General features: G+C 41.5%; 1 protein-coding gene across 1 annotated transcript in view; it reads left to right on the top strand.

Annotated features, from left to right (window-relative positions):
• The window catches only part of CPVL (carboxypeptidase vitellogenic like), a 118,584-nt gene that overhangs the window by 6,998 nt on the left and 87,145 nt on the right, over window positions 1–24,441 (top strand). Inside the window, 2 exon segments of the mRNA XM_037836969.1 lie at window positions 8,679–8,864; window positions 17,031–17,149. Coding sequence (XP_037692897.1) covers window positions 8,690–8,864; window positions 17,031–17,149 — 294 coding nt within the window. The 5' untranslated portion in view covers window positions 8,679–8,689.

Below are 24,441 nucleotides of genomic sequence, written 5' to 3'. Positions count from 1 at the left end.
TTTTGAGTTCTTTTTAATTACATTTGTTTTTTGTCATCATAATACCTTTATGTAGTTGCAAAATCCAAGTAATACTACAAGGCTCATAATAAACAATTCTAGTCCTCCTCTCTACTGCTCCCCACTCTTTCCTTCTCTTTGAGACCTCCTTCCCATACTGTCTTGTTACTCCCCTATGCACCCATGGCTCTCTAGGCCTGCTGCCTAGCTGTCATCCTGAGACTTCATTCACTTCCCCTCCCTCCTGTGCCAGCTCCCCAGTTAGCAGGATCCCGTGTGTTCTTTCTTGGTTTACTTCCTTGTTTTGGTGAAACATTTTGCCAATATCATCATGAGAAGGGGTGAAAATTGTTCGAAACCTTACATATCTGAAAAATGTCTTTAATTTATCCTCCTGCTTGATTAATGGTGTACCTGGGTATTCAAATCTAGTTTGAAAATCATTCTCAGAATCTTGACGGCATCTTCCAGTATTGTTTAGCTGCTGATGCTGCTACTAAGAAGTCCAATCTCATTCTGGTTCTTTATTCATTTTAAGTGACCTTTCTCTGTTTCTCTGTGTACTTTACTGGAATCTGATCCAGGTCTTCTCATTCCTTGGGTTGGGAACTTGATGGTCCCTTTAAATCTGGAAAAGCATGTCTATAGCTGTACTAAATGTTTTTGTATTATTTCTTTGATAATTCCCTCCCCTGAATTTTATCTGTTCTTTTCGCCTGGACCTCCCATTCTACACATGGTCTTCCTGAGTTACTTTTGAAAACAGAAAATAATTTTTAAGGAGAAAAGGAAAAAGAATAAGAATACCCTCTTGAAAATTAAAAATACGATTGCAGAAATTTGAAAATTTAATAAATGGTTGTGACAAAAATGTCACAGAATTCTCCCAGAAAATATAATTAAAAGAGAAAGGAATTTTAAAAAGGAGGATAAAAGATAAGAAAATTAGGGGATTGGGTCAAGCAAGCAAGAGCACGCCAGAAGCAAGGAGTGTGGTAACTATCCGGCTCCCTCTGCAATGATGGAAGCATCGAGAGCTGGGAAAAAGAATGCCTCCAAAATTTTTACCGCGTGATCTGTTACCTGATCCCACTTTGTCCCACTGTCCCTGGGCTCCCCGTGTTCCAGCCATGCTGGCTTCCTTCCTCGCTGTCTGCTGTTTTAGGGTCTTTGCAGCCCTGAGTGTTCACATGGAGCTCTCTCATGTCCTTCAGATCTGCTCGGTGGTCACCTCCTCAGAGGGGCTTTTCCTGACCCCTATCTAAGACAGGCCACCTGTCAAGCCCGTCTCTCTCTAGCCCTTTACCTCGTGTTTTCTTCGCAGCACCCATCCCCCTTCCTCGCTGGTCTTACAGCTTATCTAAGAAAAGTGTTAGTCAAAGAAACGTGCTGCCTGCTAGCCAGTGGAAGACCCTGAGGTGTATCTATATGGGGGAAGCCTGTTTACTTTTGTTTAATGCAGAATTTCCCCAACTTTTTTTTTTTGGTAAAATCTGTTATTGTCTTGCTGAACTGGTGCTCCATAAGGGACCCTGTGGGAAATCCTGGCTTCCAATAATGCCAGACATATCTTACATAAGAAATAAATTTAGCTTTCCCACAGCTTAAATTTAGCTTTCCTTTCCCAATTTATTGTTGGCCACTCAAAAAATTTTAAGATGCCTTAAAGTAGAACTCTTGGCATTTCGTACCCTCACCATCTGCCCCAGCTCCTTCCAGTCTCCTCCACCTCCTTTTAGTGTCCCACTACCCATGAGCCGCTCTGGACAAAAAGTGTGGGAGCCGTCCTTGCTTCTTCTCTTTTCCTTCACCATTACGTCCAGTCAATTAACAAATCCTGGTGGCTTTGCCTTCAAAGCTGACCCTTCTCACCACCTCCACAGCTCCCCCTGGCCCCAGCCTCTGTGATCTCTCCTGCATTATTACATCAACCTTCTAATTGGTGTTCTGGTTCCATTCTTATTCTCCTGAGGTCCATTTGCAAGATAGCAACCAGAGTGATGATCTCATAATGTAATTCAGACCATATTATTCCTTCCCTTAAAACCCTCCAATGGTCTCCCACTGCCATTACAGTAAAATGCAAAGCCATATGAAGACAGATAAAACTCTGTTTGGGCCCTGCCCACCTCTCCAACCCCATCGTGTGCCACTTTCTGGACCTCATTCACTGTGCTCCAGTCAACCAGCAGCACACAGGCTTCTTTGCACCTCGGGACTCTTGCACCGTATCCTCCAGTCTGGCTACCTCTCATGGCAAAGGTCATCTTCCCAGGGACGTGCTTCCTGACCACCATTAGCCCAAACCCTTTTCTGAGGGCACTCAGAGCAGGGCCTAGGGTCTAGAGATTCCTCCAGAATATTTGTATATTCCATAGACTAGTTATTAAATATTATACAAGGGGGGAAAAAGACTTTCCTGGTCAAATATTATTGGATTGGGAAATACTGGGCTAAAAGCTGTAACAGATTTATCTACAGCAGAACCTCTTGGATGCATAATTCGGCAGGGATTTTGTTTGAAGTGTTTCCAGATTTACCTGAATTGGGAGGAAGGACACATGCCCCATGTAATATTGGGAAGTGCTGGAATAGGGGCTCTAGAATGGTCTATGGACACTGATTGCAACTGGTTTTAATCCCTTGCTCTACTAGTTTCGAGTTGTGAGAACTTGAGCAAGTAATTTGAATTCTCTGAGGATCAGTTTACCATCTGTAAAGTGGGATGATAATAATACCTACTTGGTAAAGGTTAGAAATGAAAAATACAGGAAGCAATTAGCACAGTTCCTCCTACACAGGAAGCAGCCAGTACATTGTATTATTGGTATCATAATCATGATGATGATGCCTTTCCATTCCGAATCTGCCATTAGTATTTTGGGTCATATCTATTTTTTATATCCCACTGCCACACCCGCTCATTTTCCCCTTTTGGTTCAGGTGAGATTTCAAGGTAAAGCACCTTATTGTCGTGTCAGATGAGATAGTTTTTCTCCTCTTTCTGACCCTTTCATTCTATACCTGCACTTAACTCTAGTTTGTCTCCCTTTCCAGCAAGTCCAAGGATCTGGAGACAGAGATAGGGGCCACTGATTCATTAGAGAGATTAGGCACCATTGGGCCAGAGGAGTGGCCTGTGAAAGGAGATAGGTGTGTAAGTCTCAGCCCCATTTAGGCAAAAGGTTGCCCTTTACTTCTGTGTCACACACCAAGTCCGCCCTGGGGAAAGAGTGCTTCAGATATCAGTTTGAGAAATTAAAATGATGTCTCAAGGAAGACGAATAGTGGCTCCCTCACAATAAAGGTTTTCTTTTGCTATTTGTTTGCAGGGAAGTCCTTTAGCAGAACAGACTGGGGATTTGGGTTGGTATTTAATCCAGGGCTGGGCAACAGCCCTTCCTTAAGGTTTCAAATGCTCTGAACATGCTTAAATAGTCTTGAGAGGTGACTGAGTCTTTTTTAAACAGAGGAACCACCTTCTTGTACCTTTATTTTCATATATATAAATATATATATATATATTCCACAGAAGCTTCTGTTAATAGTTGGCCTTTCTTTTTCTTGTTTTATTTGAATCATAATGTTTTTGTTAGGTCAGGCACTACTAAAGCCAGTTAAATACAGAGTGGAATCCAAATAGCTGCTTTAATTGGGACTAAAATGTTTATTAAATGAAAGATTATTTTCCTTTAATTGGAATAATCAATTTATGAGATGGAGAAATGGAAAGAAGGAGAGGAAGGGAAAACACAAATCTGGTTCCACATATGCCCTTTATTCCTTTGTCTTTATTCTTGAGCTTTAGTTTTTGGTTCTTTCATTGGTAGAGCACATACCTTTTCCAGTGGCTTTTTCACATCTTAAGGCCTTCCATATCTAGGTATGTTAGCTGCTGCTTCCATACATCAGGATTTTCCCTTTTTTTGCCTCGTCTTCCTGTAATTTCTATTGGAATTAGAGTGTGAGATGATGAAAGGTAGTATCTAGCCATTTTACAGATAAGGAAAATGAAGCCAGTGGTGTAAGCTCTGATTGGTGGTATGTCCTGATTGCATGGTGTAAAAAATCCCACCATGGCTGATTTCAAGCTACCAAAAGACAGCATTTCCATGAGATAGATACAAAAGACATAATGCTGAAGCATAGATAACAGTAAAATGCAGTAAAATAATTAGAAAATGGTGAGTTTTGAGCATTTATTAGCAATGTTTTCAAGATAGCAAATTTAATGGTAAGTTTTATAGTCTAATTTTTATAATAGCTCTCAAAGTTCCTGAAAACCTAACTACTGTCTCTTGTGAGTTGGCTCTAGCACACAGAAAAGTTGCTGATTTCCCAAGGTCCTCTGAATGAGTCTGGCAGAAACTGGATTGGTATGGAGTTGTTTCTAAAAGCCAAATTGTGCCAGAAAGATTTACTTATTAATTTTTCTGTTTACTGCATCCCCTAATGATCTATGAATGGGGTTTAGGACCACTACACAAAATTATTATGCATTGAGGCAATGTGAGCCAGAATACCTAAATATAATTGTAAACAGAGATGATAGCAGAGGACAGATTCAATTTAGAGCCATAAATCCTGACTTTGAGTCTTTAGCCCTACCGCTCACCAGCAGTGTCATCTTGGGCAAGTCTCTTACTTTTCTAGTTTCAGTTTTTTATCTGTAAGATGAAGGAATTGGACCACCTGAACATCTCATATCTTGTGTCAGTCTAAATCAAGATTCATCACTTAGATCCATCCTATTTTTCACACACCTGTTATGGGAACTGCTCCAGGCATAAACATACAAATATAATAATTATTATTATTACAACAACATCTCTTATTTATGCAAAGCCTTCTAATTTACCAAGGAGAATTTACTTTGAGTCACTGAGGTTCTGTGGCTTCAGGGAGATCAGGAGACATCTTAACAGAATGTTAGAGAAAGAGGAACCTATTCTAAAAAGACAAACAGAACCCTTATTCCTAGGAAACACAAAAGGTCATAGCCAGGTAATAAGAAAGCCACAGGCATTTTTCTAACCATGTTTACCAATTGTTTCATTTTATTTTAAAAAAGCAAAGCCAAAATCTATTTTTTTTCTGGTTATAAGTTTAATTATTGTAGTATATTTTAAAACTCTTAAGTATTAAGTAAGGACACAATAAAAATAATCCATCCTACCACCCTGAGATAATCATTTACAGCTTAATCTTTTATCATTTCATTCTGTTCATGGTTTCTATGCCTATTTTAGCTAGTGAATATCATACTCTATTTCCAATTTAGTATCTTGCTTTTCTTTGTCTAACTTTTTTTCATAGTCCCCAAGTTATTCACATTCTTAGAAGAGTCATTTTAAGGTATATTATTCCATCTTTTTGAGATATAGTAACTTATCCAATCCAATGTCTTATTGTTGGAAGTTTAAATTGACAGTTCTTATTATTCTAAAGAACACTGTGACAAATAGCTTTGTTTATATAAAAGAAATTGTATATTGGATGCATGGTCTCTAGTTGTAATATTTGATGTTTACTAAGACAATTTTAGCAAATCATATACTTTAGGTTATTTGACTCTGCCAATGTTGCTTTACTAACAGCCACCTAGATTTTATTCTGGTTTTAAAACATTTATTAAGAGGAGCATTTTGCCTGAATCCTTCACTATAGTACCTTTGAACTGGAAATTGCACCACTGTTTTCATATTAATTCAAATAGACATGATAAAATGTATGGTTAATAGATTTTTTTTTCACATTCTGTGGGAGATAGTTCCTACTGCAGGGTTTATTGTTTAGAAAGTGTTCAATACATGCTAAATAAATAAAAAAGGTTCAGACTAATTTAGAATGAGCAAAAACATTTGAGAAGGGTGTTAAGGAAAAAAAAAAACACTTCTCCATTCACGATAATAGCTTTCATTTTCAATAGGAAAGATGACAGCTAAACACACTTCAGGAATTCTGACTGTTAAATGAGAAGCATGAAATGAAGTATGTTGTTGCTTTAATTCACCTACATGGGAAACCGAGACTCTAACAGTTACTTGATTAAATGTTAACGAGGTCTTCTAAATTGACCTAACTCTTACTTTTATGTAGTAGATTTATGTCAGTTAAAACAAGACCAATTTTACCCTCTTTCTTTAACATCTTTGAGTCAACATCTGTTTGCAGGGGAAGAGCTGTAACTACCCTAGTTATTTAAATATTAATGGCTTCCATCAAAGGGGGCTGCAGATATAGAGCAGGGAGACTGAGAAATTAGATGGCAAGATTGGTTTCTTGTTTCTGCCCCCAGGAAGACATCTCCTACTGGAACAGTTTCTTCCATTATGTTTTTAAAACCCCAGGTTCCCACCCCCCTCCCCCCGCGCCCGAACCAGTTAGAGAGCAAGATTGATGATTTCAGGCATTCCTTGAAGTAGTTGCGCCATTAAAACATCAGGGTAACAAGTTCACAGAACTAAAAAAAAATAATAAAAGTAAAAAGTTTCAACAGTGCCCAAGTGGTCATTGCCCGTGGGCTTCTTGGGAACCTAATTTCAGTTTCTAAATTCATTTTGCTCCTTATTACTGTCAATAATGGGCAAAGGCATTTGTTAGCTACATACCGTCTTTGGTTGGGCTTGTTTATATTAAGTGTGGGGAATTATGTTAAGTTAACCATGAGAGATGACATGGATTATATATTCAATCACATTATATTTATAAATTTCTCTTATTGGAGAAATGTGGCAGAAAAGCTCTTCTACAACCAATATTTTCCTATTATGCCAAATTGGGTTGTGATAAGCATGTGGATAATAGATTTTTACACATTTTGTATTTTTAAGATGTTTTAATGACTTGGCATTTTAAAGCACTGAATAATCAAAAGCAGGCTTTCTGTTCGCATAATTGCATATTTCTTTTTGTGTCCAGAAACCTGAATGAGTGGAGAATTTATTCATTTCATGTATTTTATTTAGAATTTGAAGCTTAGAACCTGATCTTGCTTAAATAGGGCTAGTGCAGAGTAACGTTACAGCCCTAGTGCAGGCATCTTAATGCTTAGCAGGGCTGGGACTGGGAGGGTGAGTGAGGCATACATCTTGTGCATCAAATTTAAGTGAGTGCCAAAAATCTCAGTAATTGAGGTAGCGTTTTAATGCAATATTTAAAAAAAAAAATCGAAATTAGTGCAAAACCTCCATGATGCACAAACATGTCAACATTTTGGATAAAGATAAGACCCAATCCTTCACTGGGACCTCACTTGCCTCATCCTGGTCTTGATGATCATTCGTTTGTTTGGTTTTTCTTCCCCCCCTTTTATTTTAACATTTTATTTAAACCAGTACAAGCACCATGTTGAACAAAAGACTGTCCAAAATAAACATGCAATATGAACTAACAGAGACTGAAACCACAGTCTACGAAGTTCTGCCCAGTTGTTGATTTTGTTAAATGATGACTGGGAACCGTTGAAATTCACAAGATTGACCACTAATGTTTCACGCCTTCTGAATGAAATTATATTGGACTATGTAAAAGAACTGTCCTGGAATGTTACTGTTCTCGAACGATATTCAAGTAATGACCATGTGTATGAACTATGTTCCAAAAAGCAAGAAAACACAGTTTTTTCACAGTCCTAATATAGTTGTTTTAAATATTACAGGAACATGATCATTGATTTTTCCAAATTCAGGCCCTTGGATGAGCACTCCTTTGAGTCAAGTTTTACTAATCTAAAAATTGACGATAATAATCCTTGCTTTCCTGGGTGAGTTATTAGGAGACTCAAATCAGCTCATAATACATTTGAAAGCCCATTGTAAATATAAATTACAAGCTTATTTACAATTTTAGGTAAATTACCATATAATATGAAGCCATTATTTTTATCAGTCCAGATGAATATTCCAAGCAAACAGATTTGAAGAACCTTGGAAAGCTTTGTGTTGATAAAGTTTGAGCCTAATTCTTAAGTTTTGTCAGCTAGCAATAGACAGTGACCTCAACATAGGCCCAGGACCCTTCTTCTCCTCCCTCTTTCCTTCTTTTTCATTCTTGGGTGCAAAGTTTGGTGGTTTGTAAGAGACAGAAGGGGTGACCAGAAATCCATTGTTTATGTTGAATTTCACTGTAAATTAATCTATTTTAAATTTCAGTGGATAACTGAGGTCTCTCCTTTGCTCAAGCCTTTCCGTGCACCAGGACTGGCTTGCCCACTTCTCCTGCCCACCTGAGTCCCGCCCACCTGAGTCCCACCCACCCTCCACCCACGACCCACCATGGTAACGCAAGGCCCATGTGCTCTCCATCCTTTGCCCTCCGATGGTGGAATAACTGTCTCTTCCGCTCATTTGGTGATCCCTTGCAGAGTCCTTGTTGTTGTAGGCTTTATTTAATCTTGCAGTGGATTTACTTTCCAGACCATTTCAGATAAAATACAAATGGTTTCTTCAGTTACACTCTCAATACTCTTGGAGAGCCCTCTGTACCCCCTGCCCTGCCCTCTCTGCTACCCCTTAACTTCAGGATGAGCTAGGAGAGGGCCATGCTTATTCAGGGTGGTATCCATGGTGCTTAGCAAAGGGCTTTTACACACAATATTTTGGAGTGAATTAGTGAAACAGCTAAATAAATACTTACTCTTTTGATTCACTTGTGGAATGTTACTCTTTTCATCCTAGACCTACAAGGAATGCTTGGCACCGCGTGGAAGCTGATTGGTTTGCTGGTCCTGGGGACTCCCAGCCCTGGCCATGGGTTATTCCGCTCCATATACAGGAGTGTCCAAGTTTCCACCCCACAGCAGGGAGATCTGGGACAACCGCTGTTTCTTACCCCTTATATTGAAAGTGGGAGAATTCTGGAAGGTAAGTGTAATTAAATTTGAAAACCACCGGCATCCTGTCAACAGGTTTTTGTTTTGTTTTAAGCAATGATCCTACAGGATGTGGAGCAAAATATATTCCAGTATTTTTACTCAATTGTTTTCTTTCAAACATTGGTGATTTGATGCCCATATATTGTCTGAGTTTTGAGCTAAAGTGAGGGTTAGTTGGAGCTGGATTATGGATATGGTTAAGTTGCAGCTTTTCTATTTATGAAACTAGTGTATCGCCTGCCCCTGAGTGAGCACTTAATAAAGTTAATACTAACCCCAAAACTCACCCCATGTCAGTTACTGGTTCCTTCTATGGGAACTAATTTAAATCTTTCAACAACCCATGGAGCTGTACCCATTTTACAAATGAGAAAACTAAAGCAGAAAAAGATTAAGGTACTTGCCTGGAGTCACACGGCACCAGGGGGTGAGTGCAGGATTCACACCCAAACAGGCTCACCCAGGGACCCCCAGAGCTGCTCTGCCTTCCCTGCTCATTGGGCAGGTCACCCAAGCATCCAAAGTCCCTTTCTTCATCAATAAGATGGAGATATAACAGCTTACTCCATTCGCAGGGATGTTGTGAGAATCAGATGAGAAGATGCACGTAAAAACCCATTGTAATCTGTAGGTTGCTCTCCAAATACTGGTGTTCGCAAGTTGCTTTTATTTGGAGATCAAGGGGTTTTCCTATCATTACTATTATTATTAATAGGAAGAAAAAGTGTTATTTGGTGTCATCAGAGAATAAAATTTACAACCTGCCTCTGTTCTTAAATTTTTTCAAATTTAGGTAAATCACTGTTTAGGTAATTACTGGACATCAGTAGCTTCCTGAACTGTAAAGTGGTGTATAGGCAGCTGTTCTGAGGGGCTGTTTGTAAAGAGGAGCAGAGAAATGGGGTACTAGAGCTACTGGGTCAGGGGAGAGTCTTTAAGAGAAGAGGAGGTGATACGCTTGTATGCTGATTGAAATAATCCAGCAGTGAGGGAAAAGATGGTGTGGAGTGTTGAGTAGCCAGGAGACTTGGGATCTGATGCACAGATAGAGGCATTGGTATTTGCTTAGAAACTGACGCTGAACTGTATCCTTTGTCACAGGTGGAAATGCACAGTTTATGCGTACGAGGCTGATGGGTTGGTAGGCCTGGTGGGAGTGTGGAAGCGATCCTGGAAATTTTAGGGAAATGATCATTAAAGATAAAACATGTATCTACATATTCCGTATGATAATTTACAATAGAGCACCTTTTCTTCAGGTTTTCTTATAGCCAATAGGATATTGTAGATTCCTTTTTTAAAATAAAAACCTTCTCTTATTTTAAGGGTGCATTTATGTACTGTTACTGTCTTTTTCTGAAATGTACATTGACTCCATGTTTCATCTCTTTTCTGAGAAAAGGTGAAAAACTTTGATCATGTAGTCATATTTTAAAAAGGACTCACTTTTACTTGATGTATAAAAGTCATGAAAATATGGTAGCCCAAGGGTTGATGTGTATGAAAGGTGAGAAATCATTAATACAAACCAACCAAATCAGATTATAGGCACTCATTTCAGCTTCCTTATTAACTGTTGTGCCGGTTTGGATGTATTATGTCCCCTCAAACGCCATTATCTTTGATGCAGTCTTGTGTGGGCAGGAAACATATTGGTGTTGATTGGGTCGGAGACTTTTGATTGGATGTTTCCATGGAGATGTGATCACTCACCTGTGGGCGAGATCTTTCATTGGATAATTTCCATGGAGTTGTGGCCCCACCCATTCAGCATTGGCCTTGATTAGTTTACTACAGCACTATATAAGCTCAGACAGAAGGAGCGAGCTTGCTACAGCCAAGAGGGACGCTTTGAAGAACGCACAGGAGCTGAGAGAGGAGCTTCAGCTTACAGAGACATTTTGGAGATGGCCTTTGAAAGCAGGCTTTTGCTCCAGAGAAGCTAAGAGAGGACAAACGCCCCAAGAACAACCGAGAGTGACATTTTTGAGGAGCTGAAGCCTAGAGAGAAACTTCCTGGGAGAAAGCCATTTTGAAACCTGAACTCCAGAGCAGAAACCAGCCACTTGCCTTCCCAGCTAACAGAGGTTTTCTGGACACCATTGGCCATCCTCAGTGAACGTACCCCATTGCTGATGTGTTACCTTGGACACTTTATGGCCTTAAGAATGTTACTGTGTAACTAAATAACCCCCTCTATAAAAGCCAATCCATTTCTGGTGTTTTGCATTCTATCAGTAGTAGCAAACCAGAGCAAGTGGATACTGATGACTTAGATTCTGTTTGTTAACAGTAAGTCAAAGCAAACCATTCCGTCTTGAGCTGAAAAGGAGTTAAATAATGGTTATAACCAAATCCTACCAATCCACATAAAGAGGACCTTGAAACTTAAACATGTTACATGAACTTGCCCAGAGGAATGCAGGTGATTCCAGCAGAGAGAGATTTAGGACCCAGATCTTCTGACTTCTGCTCTGTCATTTACCTGCTATAATTTTTATTATTTCTGTAGAGGAAAATTAATTTTCCACCAGGTCCCCTTTCTCCTTCTTTCCTTTCTTCTTTCCTCCCTTCCTCCCTTCCTTCCTTCCTTTTCTTATTAGAGAAGTTGTGGGTTTACAGAAAAATCATGTATAAAATATAGGATTCCCATATACCACCCTATTATTAATACCTTGCATTAGTTTGGCACATTTGTTACAATTCATGAGAGAACATTATAGTCCATCATTTACAATAGAGTTTACTGTTTGGATTTTATAGTCCTATGTTCTGTTTTTTTTTTTTTTTTTTTTAATTCATATTCTAGTAACATATATGCAACCTAAAATTTCCCCTTTTCAACCACATTCAAATATATAATTCGGTGCTGTTAATTGTATTCACAATGTTGTGCTACCATCATCACCATTCATTACCAAAATTTTCCGTCATCTCAAATAGAAAAACTTGGTACAATTTGAACATTAACTCCCCATTCCCTACCCCCATCCCATCCCCTGGTAGCCTGTGTTCTAGATTCTGACTCTATGAGTTTGCTTAGTATAATTATTTCTTATCAGTAAGATCATGCAATATTTGTCATTTTGTGTCTGGCTTATTTCACTCACCAGGATGTTGTCAAGGTTCATCCATGTTGCCACATGTATCAGATCTTCTTCCTTTTTATGGCTGAATAATATTCCATTGTGTGCATATACCGCATTTTGTTTATCCATCCATCTGTTGGACATTTGGGTTGCTTCCATATTAAGTTATTTCCATTTCATCAAGAAAGCTTGTGCTCTTCTGGAGTGACGAGATGCATACACATGAAATAATTAGGGAATAATACAGTGAGTGAGCTAGGTATTATATTTTGAGGTGGGTACATTGGAAAAATTGAGAAGGAAGTTATTTCTATTGGTTGGCATATTCAAGGCAGAAAATGGCAATAATACTTACTAGTACAGTAGTAGTAGTGAAAATAGTAAATAGCTAATATTTAGTAATTACATCTCCCAGTACCTAGAACAGTGTCTCTATATAGTAGGCACTCAATAAACATGTGTGGAATTTAAATCTGAGCCCTATGTATCAGGCATTAACATTGAGCCCTTTGCATATATTAGTTCACTGAATCCTCACAGCAACCCTATTGAAGAACACATAAGTTTTGCTCCCATTTTACAGATGGGAAAACTGAGGCCCAGAGAAATTAAGTATCCTTTCTGGGGCTGTAGAGCTAGTCAGTGGCAGAGCTGGAATTAAAACCTGTATCTGTGAGACTCCAGAGCCTGAGGTATGAATCATTGTGATGAGCTCTGGGAGCAAGGGTGCTGCATAAGATTTAGATCGAGAAGGCGAGTGCATACTGAGTGAGGGTAATGGCCTAAGCAAAGGCTTTCCGTGAACATGGTCATAACATGCACAGCTTACATCTGGCAGGACCAAGTGAAAAGAATATAGGGAAATCTACCTGAGAGGGACCACATCCCCCCATTCCTGTTTTTCTTGCCTATGAGCATTTCACAGGAGCAAGAAAAGATTCCAAGGGAAGTAAATTTTCTCTTCCATCCTTCTGTGCTAAGCCTGATTTATCATCATCTGATGAAGGACAACATTTGAAATAATAAATCTAATGCAATGCCACTTTCTAAAATTATGTTACACGATCAAAATCTTTGAGCAGAATTTTAAGTGGCTGATCCTAAGTATGGCTCATCTGAGTATTCAAACACAGCTCTGACAACATAATTAAGGATAATTTTATTCAACCGCTCTACTGAAAGTTCAGGAAGCTCTGGACAGATGGTCACCTCACTCCCCTAAATCCCTTTTGTTTATCGAGTCTGTCGAAACCTTAGGAGTGTGAGTGTTAATATTGCGATGGAGCATTTTCAAAATACACAGTAGTTTCCAAAAAGACAAGCGTGATTTTTTTAGTCCCCAATTAGCTGGCTTAGTTTTATGTAATTGTAATTACATGTTTACTTTCTCCACAGCTCGAATAAATCCTTCCTCTCTGAAACAAAATAAATGCATGAGGCAAATTTTAGCATGTTTATGAACACTTTAATTTTCACAAACTTTAAAAAATATTTTGCTATTAGGTCCTAATTTATTATTCATATTGTCTGGTAGTGTCTTGTCCACCCTAAGTGTTTATGAATCTGAAATGCACCTTGATTAGCTGATTCAAGCCCTTCTTTGATTACACACCCAAAATCACATCACAAACCCTGGTGACAGTAGTAAATAACAAGGAGGAAGTGAAATTGCTTCAAAGAAAAGCTTTTCCTTTTTTTAACTGTTTTAAACATTTGTTTTATGAGTCATGGTTTGAGAAAGAAAGAACCTGCATCTGGGAGTTTGTTTTCTACATTCCATTAATGGACTCTTGAAGGATGAACAGAACATTTGAAAATATAAAAAATCCTTTTAGTTGAAAGAACATTTAATTATATTACTGTGATTTAGTTGAAGGAAATTTAAAAATTGAAACAGGATGAAATACTTTTTTTATATATTTCATAAAAGTTCCTCCAAATTTCTTAAGGTATCAGTAAGGTCTGCATTCCTAAGGAGGTTTTTGCAGAAATAAATTAGTCCTAGTGCATAGTCAGTGGCCTATTTATCCATCCATCCATCCATCAACAAGTATTTGTTGAATCTATCTTAAGTGTGTAAATCAGCATGCCGTGTCCTGAGGGGATGCAAATATAAATAAGACGAATTCCTTACTCTCCAATAGCTCCTGATCTAGGAGGGAATATAGGAAATACATCCAAGTAAGTACAAGGGAGCAGAAAAACAACTTTGGTATCTGCAGGGAGGGAGGGAGGGGTGAACATGTGAGTCGTTTTGAAAGCAGATCAGTGGATCCAGTCCTGTGTTGCTGTCCCACGGACAGATGGATCCAGTCCCCCTTTTCCTGTATTCCATTGCCTCTAGCCCTTTTCTATTATATATTTTCTCTTTTTCTCATTATACTTTGACTTTTCTCGTTTTTCCCTGTCTTCTCTCTGGAATCCCTCTCCTGATCATTTACTTGTTTGTGGTCCAAGTCTCACTCATTTCCAATCCCTCAGTCTTGACTTGTCTACTGTCCCTTTTTTGGATCTCTTATTTTGAGAGGATTAACATTTGTCTAAAAATATTTCAGAAGCACCTTAAACGCTGCTCGACCATGGAGGGTGATCTTTCTTTGTGCTAATTGAGAGTGGAAGCAGATTATTGGGAGAGGAAAGAGATGACGGTGGCAGGTGGGCACCGGGAGGGCTGGCCCACAGCACTTCCCCCAGGGCACCTTTCTTTTTCTCCTCAAATCCTCCTGTCTTTATTTTCCCCTTTGCCTTTTTTCTGGTGAGGAGGGATAGAGAATGGGGAAGTGAGCAGGAAGAGCTAGAGAGTTTGGATGGATCGCCTTTCCTGGGGGAACTGGGCTGGGCCAGCAAGAGGTAAAGTCTCCAGTCCTCTGTTGGGGTGGCCCACGGGCTAACAATTATCACGGCTCCTGTGTACTGATCCCTTATTTTGCACCCAGCCCTGTGCTGGGGGTTCATATATGGCTTCCCATTTGATCCTAAACTAGAGCCGGGGGATTGCCAGAGAGGAGGCTGGGGAGTCAGTATCCACCAGAGGAGAGAGAGGTTCGGAGAGATGATGCGATGTGCTGGGGGGCCCGTCAGGACCACAAACCCAGTACCCCACTGCAGGCATCTCGAATCGGTGGCACATGCGAGGGAGATGTTGTTGAGGTTAAGGTTCCTTACCTACTCCTCTTCACGAACTGGTCTCCAACTTCTTATGTTTCAGACCTAAATAGCTTTTACTAAAGGATGAGCTTTTGTTGAGGACACTGGCTTTGTCACCACTGAGGGACTCTTCTCCCACACCCAGACTTTGCCTTGTTCCCCACCATACCCTGCTACCTGTTTTCTGTTCCCTCTCTTTTTCCATCCTAATCACTGCATCCCCTCCCGCTCTCAGCCACCTCCACCTTCTCACTAACTCTTGTTGAGAAGCAGTGTCACAGGGTGGGGAAGGCACGCACTCTGCAGCCTGACCACTAGGTTTGAATCTCAGATCTGCCTTACTAGCTGTGTGCCCTTGGGCAAGGTACCTAACATAGTCGTGCTTCGTTTTTCTCTTCTGAACAGTGGATAATAATTATGCCTACCTCATGATGTAAAGCCCTTGGTACAGGGGCCTAAGCATTAGCTCCTGTTAGCATTATTTGCACCTGGACACCGTCAGCACCTGGACATTCCCTCTTTCCCTGTCCCTGTCCCTTGTCCCTTTGATACCATAAGAAAGCCAGGGCCCCAGATCTCTACAACTGCCTTGTCGTCCTCTTATAGCTCCCCCTGAGGCACCACTAGGGGTCACCCCCAGTCTCCCTGCCTGCCTCTCCCCACCGACCCAGCCCCTGTCCCTGCCTATGGGCTCTAGTTCATTCCTCTTAATGGAAGTGGCAGGCCTTTTGCATTCAGAAACACAAAAGTCTGGAGAACAGAGGCCTCCTCAGGGCCAAGAGCTACTTTGCTATATTGCTTTTCTTGCATCCTACCCTTTAGGGGTCAGGTGAGCTTACCTGGTTCTCTACCAGGTGTCCAAAATGTGAATTCCTCAGTTTACCTTTCAGAATGGAGCTGATTAGTGATTTCTTTTTTCTTTCTTTCTTTCTTTCTTTCTTTCTTTCTTTCTTTCTTTCTTTCTCTCTTTCCCTCTTTCTCTCTTTCTTTCTCTTTCCTTTTTTTCTTTCTTTCCTTTTTTTCTTTCTTTCCTTCTTTCCTTCCATCCTTCCTTCCTTCCTTCCTTCCTTCCTTCCTTCCTTCCTTCCTTCCTTTCTTTTTTTAAAATCTCGACAGCCTATAAATTTATTTTGGGACCAAAAAAAAAAATTAACAGATTAAAAAATTTCATTTATCCTTGGCTATTCCAGTTTGCTAATGCTGCCATTATGCAAAATACCAGAAATGGATTGGCTTTCATAAAGGGGGCTTGTTTGGTTCTAAGTCCATAAAAGTGTCTAAACTAAGGCATCAACAAGAGGATACCTTCACTGAAGAAAGGCCAATGGCGTCCGGAACACCTCTGTCAGCTGGAAGGCACGTGGCTGGGGTCTGCTAGTCCTTTGCTCCCAGGTTGTATTTCAAAATGGCTTTCTCCAAAATGTTTCTGAGCTTGTCTATCTTAGCTTTCTCCAGAGCAAACTCTGGGCTAACATCTCAAAAGCATCAGCAAGCATCTGTCTTGGCTTAGCATATCCCAGGGCATTTTCATCTTTCTCCTCTCTGTGAGAGCTCCCTTAAAGAACTCCAGTAAACTAATCAAGACCTATACTGAACCGTGGGATCAAATTTCCATGGAAACATTCAATCAAGAGGGCATACCCTAATCAGAAAGATCAACAAATCTGTCCCCAAAAGATTGCATTAAAGAATATGGCTTTCTCTGGGGGACATAACATATGCAAACTGGCCTAGTTGGATTCCTGCAAACCACCAGGGCAGGCTGGGATTTGGTGCCGAGGGTATGTTTATGCCAATCCACTTGTAGCCTTTCTGATTTTCCCATCCCAGATCTGGCCCCTGGGAGAGCCTAACAGAGACTGAGATGGCTGACATGGTATTACTACTCTAATCCTTGGGTAAATTTTTTCCCCTACTAGGGCAAGAATTGAGTTTTGTCAGTCCATTCCCAGGAACGACTGTAAAGAGTTACGCCGGCTACCTCACCGTGAATAAGACTTACAACAGCAACTTATTCTTCTGGTTCTTTCCAGCTCAGGTAGGACTGTGATAGCACCGAACAGGACTGACCCTCCAGAGCTGACTAGTAGCTCAGCCACAAACCTATATGAATTTTAAAAAATCTTTTAGGTTTTCTTCTCTTCTAAAAATAAATACTAGTGACTGCATCGTGTTCCTGTTTGTGTGCAGGAAACAAATATTTGCCCCGGGGGTTGGGGGCAAGGGCTTGAGTTCCTTGCTGCCTTATTTGGAATATTAACACTACCACTACTTCCTGCCACGGTCTTCCTTCTTTTTGTCGTTGTTTCAGAAATACTTGGGCTCAATAACATTGCATTAAAACATACATACTTGGGGCAGGAAGGGGGTGGGGAGCAGAAGGAAGATAAAGAGTAGGGAGATTCCTGCATTTAACAGGCAAGGCAGTCTGAATTTAGTTGACTGATTTTGCATGGCTGTGGATTTTGCTGTGCCAATGATTATTCTTGAATTCACTCATTCGGTACCATTTATTGTGCACTAAAGGTGCTGGAGGGGCCCAGAAAAGAAAGCACCCAATTGAGACTCTGTGGGTCTTTGGGGAGGGGTAGGGAGGGTTAGTGAGCTAGGATGACTTCCTGGAGAAGGAATCACTCACCTTCTCAGGCCCATATAGAGTCAATGGGGTTTAATTTTGTACTTTCCCAATCCTATTCAGTTTGCCTCACTGTGTGACTACACAGTTCTACATGGACAAGTCACTTTAAGCACTCGGTTGCCATTGGGATATGGGTAGAGGTGCTGAAATGCATGATCAAATTTTATCTCACCACTGAGTAGTTTTCTATTTATACTTTCCAAATTGGATTTGCTTTAGAAGCCAGAGAAAACAATGAAAAAGCTGTCCCCATGGAGGGTGGTATTTATCTTTGCATATGAGTTGCACATAGCTGTGTTGCATAAATAATGACTGGGTAAATTGCTTAATCCATGGTAGTTTTCAAATTAAATTGCTTCTGTTGGTCCTTTTGAGTTGTATTTTCTTGAGCTCTCATTTCTGCTTCTGCTTTCCCAACCATAGCCTCTGTCATAGCTTAGCCCAAAGCAAAGACTATTAGAGAGCATGTGGGAAATAGTGAGAAATTCCAGATACAGTTTGATTGGGTTCATAGCAATCTTCAGGCCGTTTCATAGCAGTCTTCGGGTTGTTTTGGAAAGTCTTTCCTGAACCCCAGAAAGTTCTTCCTTTGTGTGGCAGGGTGAGGCAAGTGGGGTGCCCACAGTGCAAAATTTAAGGAGACACTTACTCTTGGGGTCCTGTAGGTACAGGGTCAGCACCTGACAGTAAGTGCCCTCCTATCTTCAGCTGGTGTCTCCCACCGATGAAGCCCGACTGGCAATTGGGGTGAAGGAGGTTCTTGCTCAGTTTGCAGAGGTCTACTCACCAGGGTGCAGAGCAGGGTGGAAAAGAAGGTGGAGAAGAGTAGAGAGTGGATTTTCAGAAGCAAATGGGAAAATATCCAGCACAACCAACTTAAGGAGAATTGATGTAAGTTAAACCTAGAAACATGACCTGCTTCTACAAGGTGGAAATTTTCTTTGTGTTCTCAGAGGTGTCTTAAACTTCATACCTTTCAGAAACCATACCATGTATGCACATCTTTCATATCATATTTCAGCAATCAGTAACATTGAATGCAGACATTTATCATTAACTGCTTTGTATTAGTTTCCTATTGCTGCTGTATCAAATGACCCGAAACACAGTAGCTTAACACAACACAAATTTATTATCTTACAACTCCAGGGGTCAGAAGTCTGACCTGAGTATACCTGGGCTAAACTCAAAGTGCTGGCAGGGCTGCATTCCTTCCAGAAACTAGAGGGGAGAATCCATTTGTTTGCCTTTTCCAGCATCTAGAGGCACCATTTGGGGGCCATTATTCTGCATACCCCAGCCTTGGTTGCTTGTACTTGGAACAAAATGGATGCAGGAAAAGTTTGCCTAGATCGGTGTTGTGATTCTCATTATGTTTCCTCTTGGCGATTCTCACATTTGTTGCATAAAGAAATGACCCGTGACTTCCCCCAGGGATTCTAATTCCTTAAGCTGGGAGAGGCAAGCAAACTGCAGAATTACCAGGTAGGCCACCCTTGAGAAAACCTGGCTCCAGCCGACGGGCCTACTGCCCAGGGCTCCTTTAACCAGAAAGAGATGCCTGGAGCAGCCCCATCAAGGCGGGGGTGGGGTGAGGGATAGAATGGGGGTGCCATTCTGTGGGGACCAGCTTTCCTAATCCTGGTGTTAAGACCAGTCACAGCTCAGCCCCCACTGCCCTGTCCTCTTCTCCCTCTCTCTGCCCACTTCCCCCACCCCAGCCCCGAGAGACTGGATTCCTTCCTTCTTTTTCTGCTTTGTTAGCTATTTATGATACCAGTAATTTCCTTATTGACTGCTGGGTGTTAACTCTTCTACAGTAAATGACCCAGATTTGTAAAAACAGGAATTTATGGTGAGGGAAGTGATCAGACAGAAAAAAAAACCAAACCCTGTTTTTCCCTTTGTTTTTTGTTTTTTCCCCTTCAGATGCCTTTGAGCAGGTGGATGGCTTTGTCTAGAATGTAGGTGATGTGCTGGACTGTAAAGTGGCTCAGGGAAATGGGGCTAGGCCTGCACCGCTAGCAGTTGCCAGGCTAATGTCTGGAAGCTCCGTATTAAACAATGCTGGGCTCTTGGTTTTTTTCCCTTAATTAAATGAAAACCTAGCTGTGCGTCTCCTGACCAGATTATATGCTTTGGGGCCTAGTACGGAAGCCGTAATCACATCCTAGGACGATCCCAGTAGATGTAAACATGAGGCTGCCACAACAGGGGAGGAGGTCTTTAAGTGGAAGTGCTCTATTGGAAGTGATAGGGCAGAGGAAGGCAGAGATGAAAAGGCAGTACGCAAGGACGGTGTCACCACGTGGCAGCCAGAATAGATTGTTTGGAGACCTCCTCACGGGAGCTTGCACGCAGAGCCAGATCTCTGAGGCCCCAAAGCAACCCCTCCTGCCGAGACCGGCGGCTGTGAATTATGGAGTGAGGCCGGTTTGGGTGAAGAAGATAAAGGATGTGAAAAGGAGAAGCAACAATCACGGAAATGGGGAAGAGTCCTTTTCATTTGGCAGGAATATTAGTTCATTGCCTGTCACAGGGCAGCAGCTGATGTTGTCAACAGGAGAGAAATGACCCCTTTAAAAAACCAAAGGCAGAGAAAATAAGAACTCCAGGAAGGATGCCACAATTGTCATATCCTCCGAGTATTTTGGGGGGATGTTGTTTCTCAGATTAGTTTTGTTTTCCTGTTATTTCTGTGAGACTCCCCTGTTATTGTATACAAATCAGTGCCTAATGGTTCCAGAATTTGAAATTGGCATGCAGTGGGATATAATCTGCATGAGAAATGAAGAGGCATTTTGCATGGGATGAGAAAAATGAAGCCAATAAAATTGTAACAATGATAATAGTTATTGTTTATTGAACATTGACTAGGTGCTAAACACTGTGCATTTTCTTATTTAATCCTTGCAATAACCTCATGAGGAAGGAATTATTATCTTCATTTTACAGAAGAAGATTACAGAGATAAAATAACTAGTCCCAGGATACTCAACTAGAAATTGGCAAAACTGGGATTTAAATCTAGGTGTCTGACTTAAAAATCTTTGCCCTTGATCAACATATGTTAGATACTGGAAAAAAAACTAGTTATGGAAGGCGCTAGAGTATAGTGGCTAAAAGTACAGCCTCTTGAGTTAGGCAGGCTTGGATAGAAATCTTAGCTCTACCACTTAGGCCAAATGTGACCTTGAGCACATTTCTTAACATCTTTATTGGTTTCCTCATTTTAACATGGGGATCAAAATACCTACTTTACAGGGGTTTTGAGACAAATGAGATGATGTCTGCAAAGCCCTTAGAGTAATGCCTGATACAGAGTAAGTATAGTTGCTATTGCTAAATATAGTACAGAACTAAACCAGTCACAATTTAGGAGATTAAAGATGACAGAAAATAAGGGGAAATGCCAAATTGGAAGGATCTGAAAGACAGCCTAGAATTTGGATTAGTCACAACTGGGCAAGGAACTAACAATGTGAACCGGGATCTTTCACATTTAAGAGGATAAAAAGGAATATGGATTACTGTTTTTTAAAATTAGCATCCCTCTCATTGGAGAAGCAGATCCAGTATTTGGCTTTGTCTTATAGATAGTAAGAACATAGGTAATTTATTGGAAGCATTAGCCAAAATCTGCAGAATGTCTCAAATGCCATGAAGCATTTAGTTAGGCCTAGGTCCATTTACTAAGGCCCCATCTTGCTCCTCTGGCCAAGGGGAATAGCTGTGACTCCTGGGATCTCAGTATCTGTTTGATGACTGAGAAAGGTCAGAGTCCTACTTAGGAGTCAGTAAGGCTGGGATAGGATGAGGCAAGGAAGGCACCTAGGGGCACGTTTAGGAAAGTGCTTCCTCTCAGGGTGGTGGAGAGCTAACACTACATCATCAGAACCCAGGGAAATCCAAGTAGCCTGGGATTAAGTTAACACAGTACCTTGAATCTTAAGGGAACAAAGCAATGAAAGGGCAGTGAACCACATTGATGCTCCAGGTCTAAAGCAGAAGGAGCTCTCTCTAGGAGGGCAACATGTCCCAAAGGGTGCCTGGAAGCCAGCAGGTCAGCCCAGCTAGGTGCCAGGTACACTCCCTCTTCTGGACCTCTGAACTTCTTCAGTTGACAGTCAACACGATAAGACAGTAGTTCCCAAATTTGGCTGCTACTCCTTGGAAATATGTGAGAATCTTAAAATATATGACAGATTCCCCAGCTCAGTGTCTGTCCTCTCCCAGCAGAGATTCTGATTCAGGGGATCTGAAATATTTCTAACAAGTGCCATAGCTGCTCAGTGAACTTGATTTGGGAAAAGAAAAAAGAGAACTGGAAGTCAGGATACCTGGATTTTAATCCCAGGTCTGTACTTCCTGGTTTTATAATTTAGAACAAGTCCTTTAAATGCTTTGGGACTCAGTTGTCTCATATAAGAAAAAAATATATGAAACCTAGTTGATGTCTGTTTCTTCCCCAGTCTTACATCCTCTGGTTCTATAGTTTTAAGCCTGTTTGCCTACAAGGATTACCTAAATATGCAAACAAGGGTATAAATATATCCAAGAATTCCAAGTCAGGGTGTGGGCTGAGTGAATGAACCTTTGAATTTGTGGCTGCTGATAGCCAGCCTCCAAGATGGTCCCCAGTGCCCTTCACCACTTGGTATCCATGCCCTTGTACAGACCCATCCCACATCGACTCAGGGCTGATCTTTGTGATCAATAGAATATCACAGACATGGCAGTGTGTGACTTCCAAGTCTAGATATAAAGGGCACTCCAGCTTCTGCCTTCTGGGGGAAGCCAGATGCCGTGTTGGGAAAATACTCAAGCAGCTAGGTGGAGAAGCCAATGTGGAGAGTAAGTGAAGCCTCCAGCCTCCAGCCAGCAGGTCATGCTTGTTAGTCACTTTGGATGCAGATCTTCCAGCCCCAGTCCAGCCTTCAGATGACTGTAGCCTCAGATGACATCTTGACAGCTACCTTATGAGGGACCCTGAGCCAGACTGCCCAGCCAAGACATTCCCAAATTCCTGACTCGTAGAAAGCATGAGAGATGATATACTGTTGCTTTAAGACATTAAGCTTTGGAGAGCTGTTACACCAGCATTAGATAACTAGTGCAGCCTTTTGCAATATACTTTTTGGCTCGGCTCCGCTTTCTTGTAACAACGAGCAAATATTCCCTAACCTGGAAGATGTGAACTTAGGGCATGATGAGCCACTGTGCCAATTGTCATTTATTTGCCTTCCAGCTCTAATTTTGCCCTCTTCCCTTCTCCGAGATAATGGAACTTGAGGCATTTTTCCCAATGCAGTGAGCACAATATTAAGCTTTGTCAGTAGAGGGTGCTGCAGAGACATTGCAGGAGAAGACTGCTTCTATTCCTGGTTCCAGTGTCCTAGATTTTTCTCTTTCTTGCCCCTGCTGCACTGTACATCAACAACACATGTTTTAGGACATCAGTGGCACTGTACCTTAGCTACACACCCAGACCATGTAGACCCTCAGAAAATTTATAGCCCTGGTGCTGGCCTGGTGGCCCCCTTGCTCTGCCCCTCCACAATGGACACCACACGTTCCAGGCCTCATGCCAGTTTGCCAGCAAGAAGGCTCCCAACACCCAACTCTCTCTGTAGTTCTTTGCCCAGTCTTGGCCATTTGTACCCTAGGAGGTTGTTTCCCACAGCCCTCACAAGATGGACACTGTGCACCCCAGGCCTTGTACTGCCCTGCCAGTCCCCTTGACTCTGACTCCCCCTGCATGCCAGTTTCTGCTGCCCACACCCCAATTCCTTCTATGCACCCGTGCACCAGCCATAACCATCTCCATCTACACCCTGTAGGGTTGTTTCTCACAGCCCTCTTGACAAGGGTACTGTGCACATCAGGCTGGGTGCCACCCTGCAGGCAAGTGGGCTCCCAACATCCTGATTCCTTCTGCAGGCCCCTCTCATAGTCACAGCCCATTTGCTACCTGCAAAAGTTTGCTGCTTGCACAGGGATTGTGAGCCACCCAGTGGGCTGCAACCACCTTTTTTCCAATGAAATTTGAACCCCAAACTTGGGGAAGGCCCTCAATCCCCCTTCTGAGTTTATCTACCCATGAGTACTCTTTTTCAGCCCATGGTATTTTTAGTTCTATCTACATCGTTACAGTTATTTCCCTGTTAAAATTAGTACTTATTTATATTAAAATTTCCCTATCCAAATTGGTGTGTGGTTTCAGTCTCCTGAATGGACCCTAACTAATCTGGCCACCCATTCTAAATCCTTCTCCCTTGCCTGGAGACCCCGAGGGCAGAAGCTGTGTTCTGGCCTAAGGAACAATGAACTGGAAAGCCATCTGGAAAGAGGGCAACCAGCCTTTCTGTCTCAACTTGATTCTCTCCACGACCATGGGATTACTCATCTGTACTTCGTTCTTCTCTCTTGGAAGATCAACGTGCTTTGTTTCTCCTGTATTTAGCAGAAGATAGCCAACCTACAGTTTCCAAATCCGTCTGTCCGTCAAGGAAATTAACTGGCACTTTTCCTAGGGGGTAGAGTTGATTGACGCAGTTTGAGTCAGGTGTTATTCCTTGGGCCACTCAGCTTGTGCTGAGGGTGCTGGTCAGTCATGTGGGAAAAACATGGCTAATGGGCCATTTTATGCGTTGGTGGAGGGTCATTTCTTAGAGCAGGAAGTGAGGGATAGA

The sequence above is a fragment of the Choloepus didactylus genome, chromosome 5, assembly GCF_015220235.1.
Source record: "Choloepus didactylus isolate mChoDid1 chromosome 5, mChoDid1.pri, whole genome shotgun sequence".
Classification (NCBI taxonomy): Eukaryota; Metazoa; Chordata; class Mammalia; order Pilosa; family Megalonychidae; genus Choloepus; species Choloepus didactylus.
This window is presented reverse-complemented; position numbering and strand designations above follow the sequence as displayed.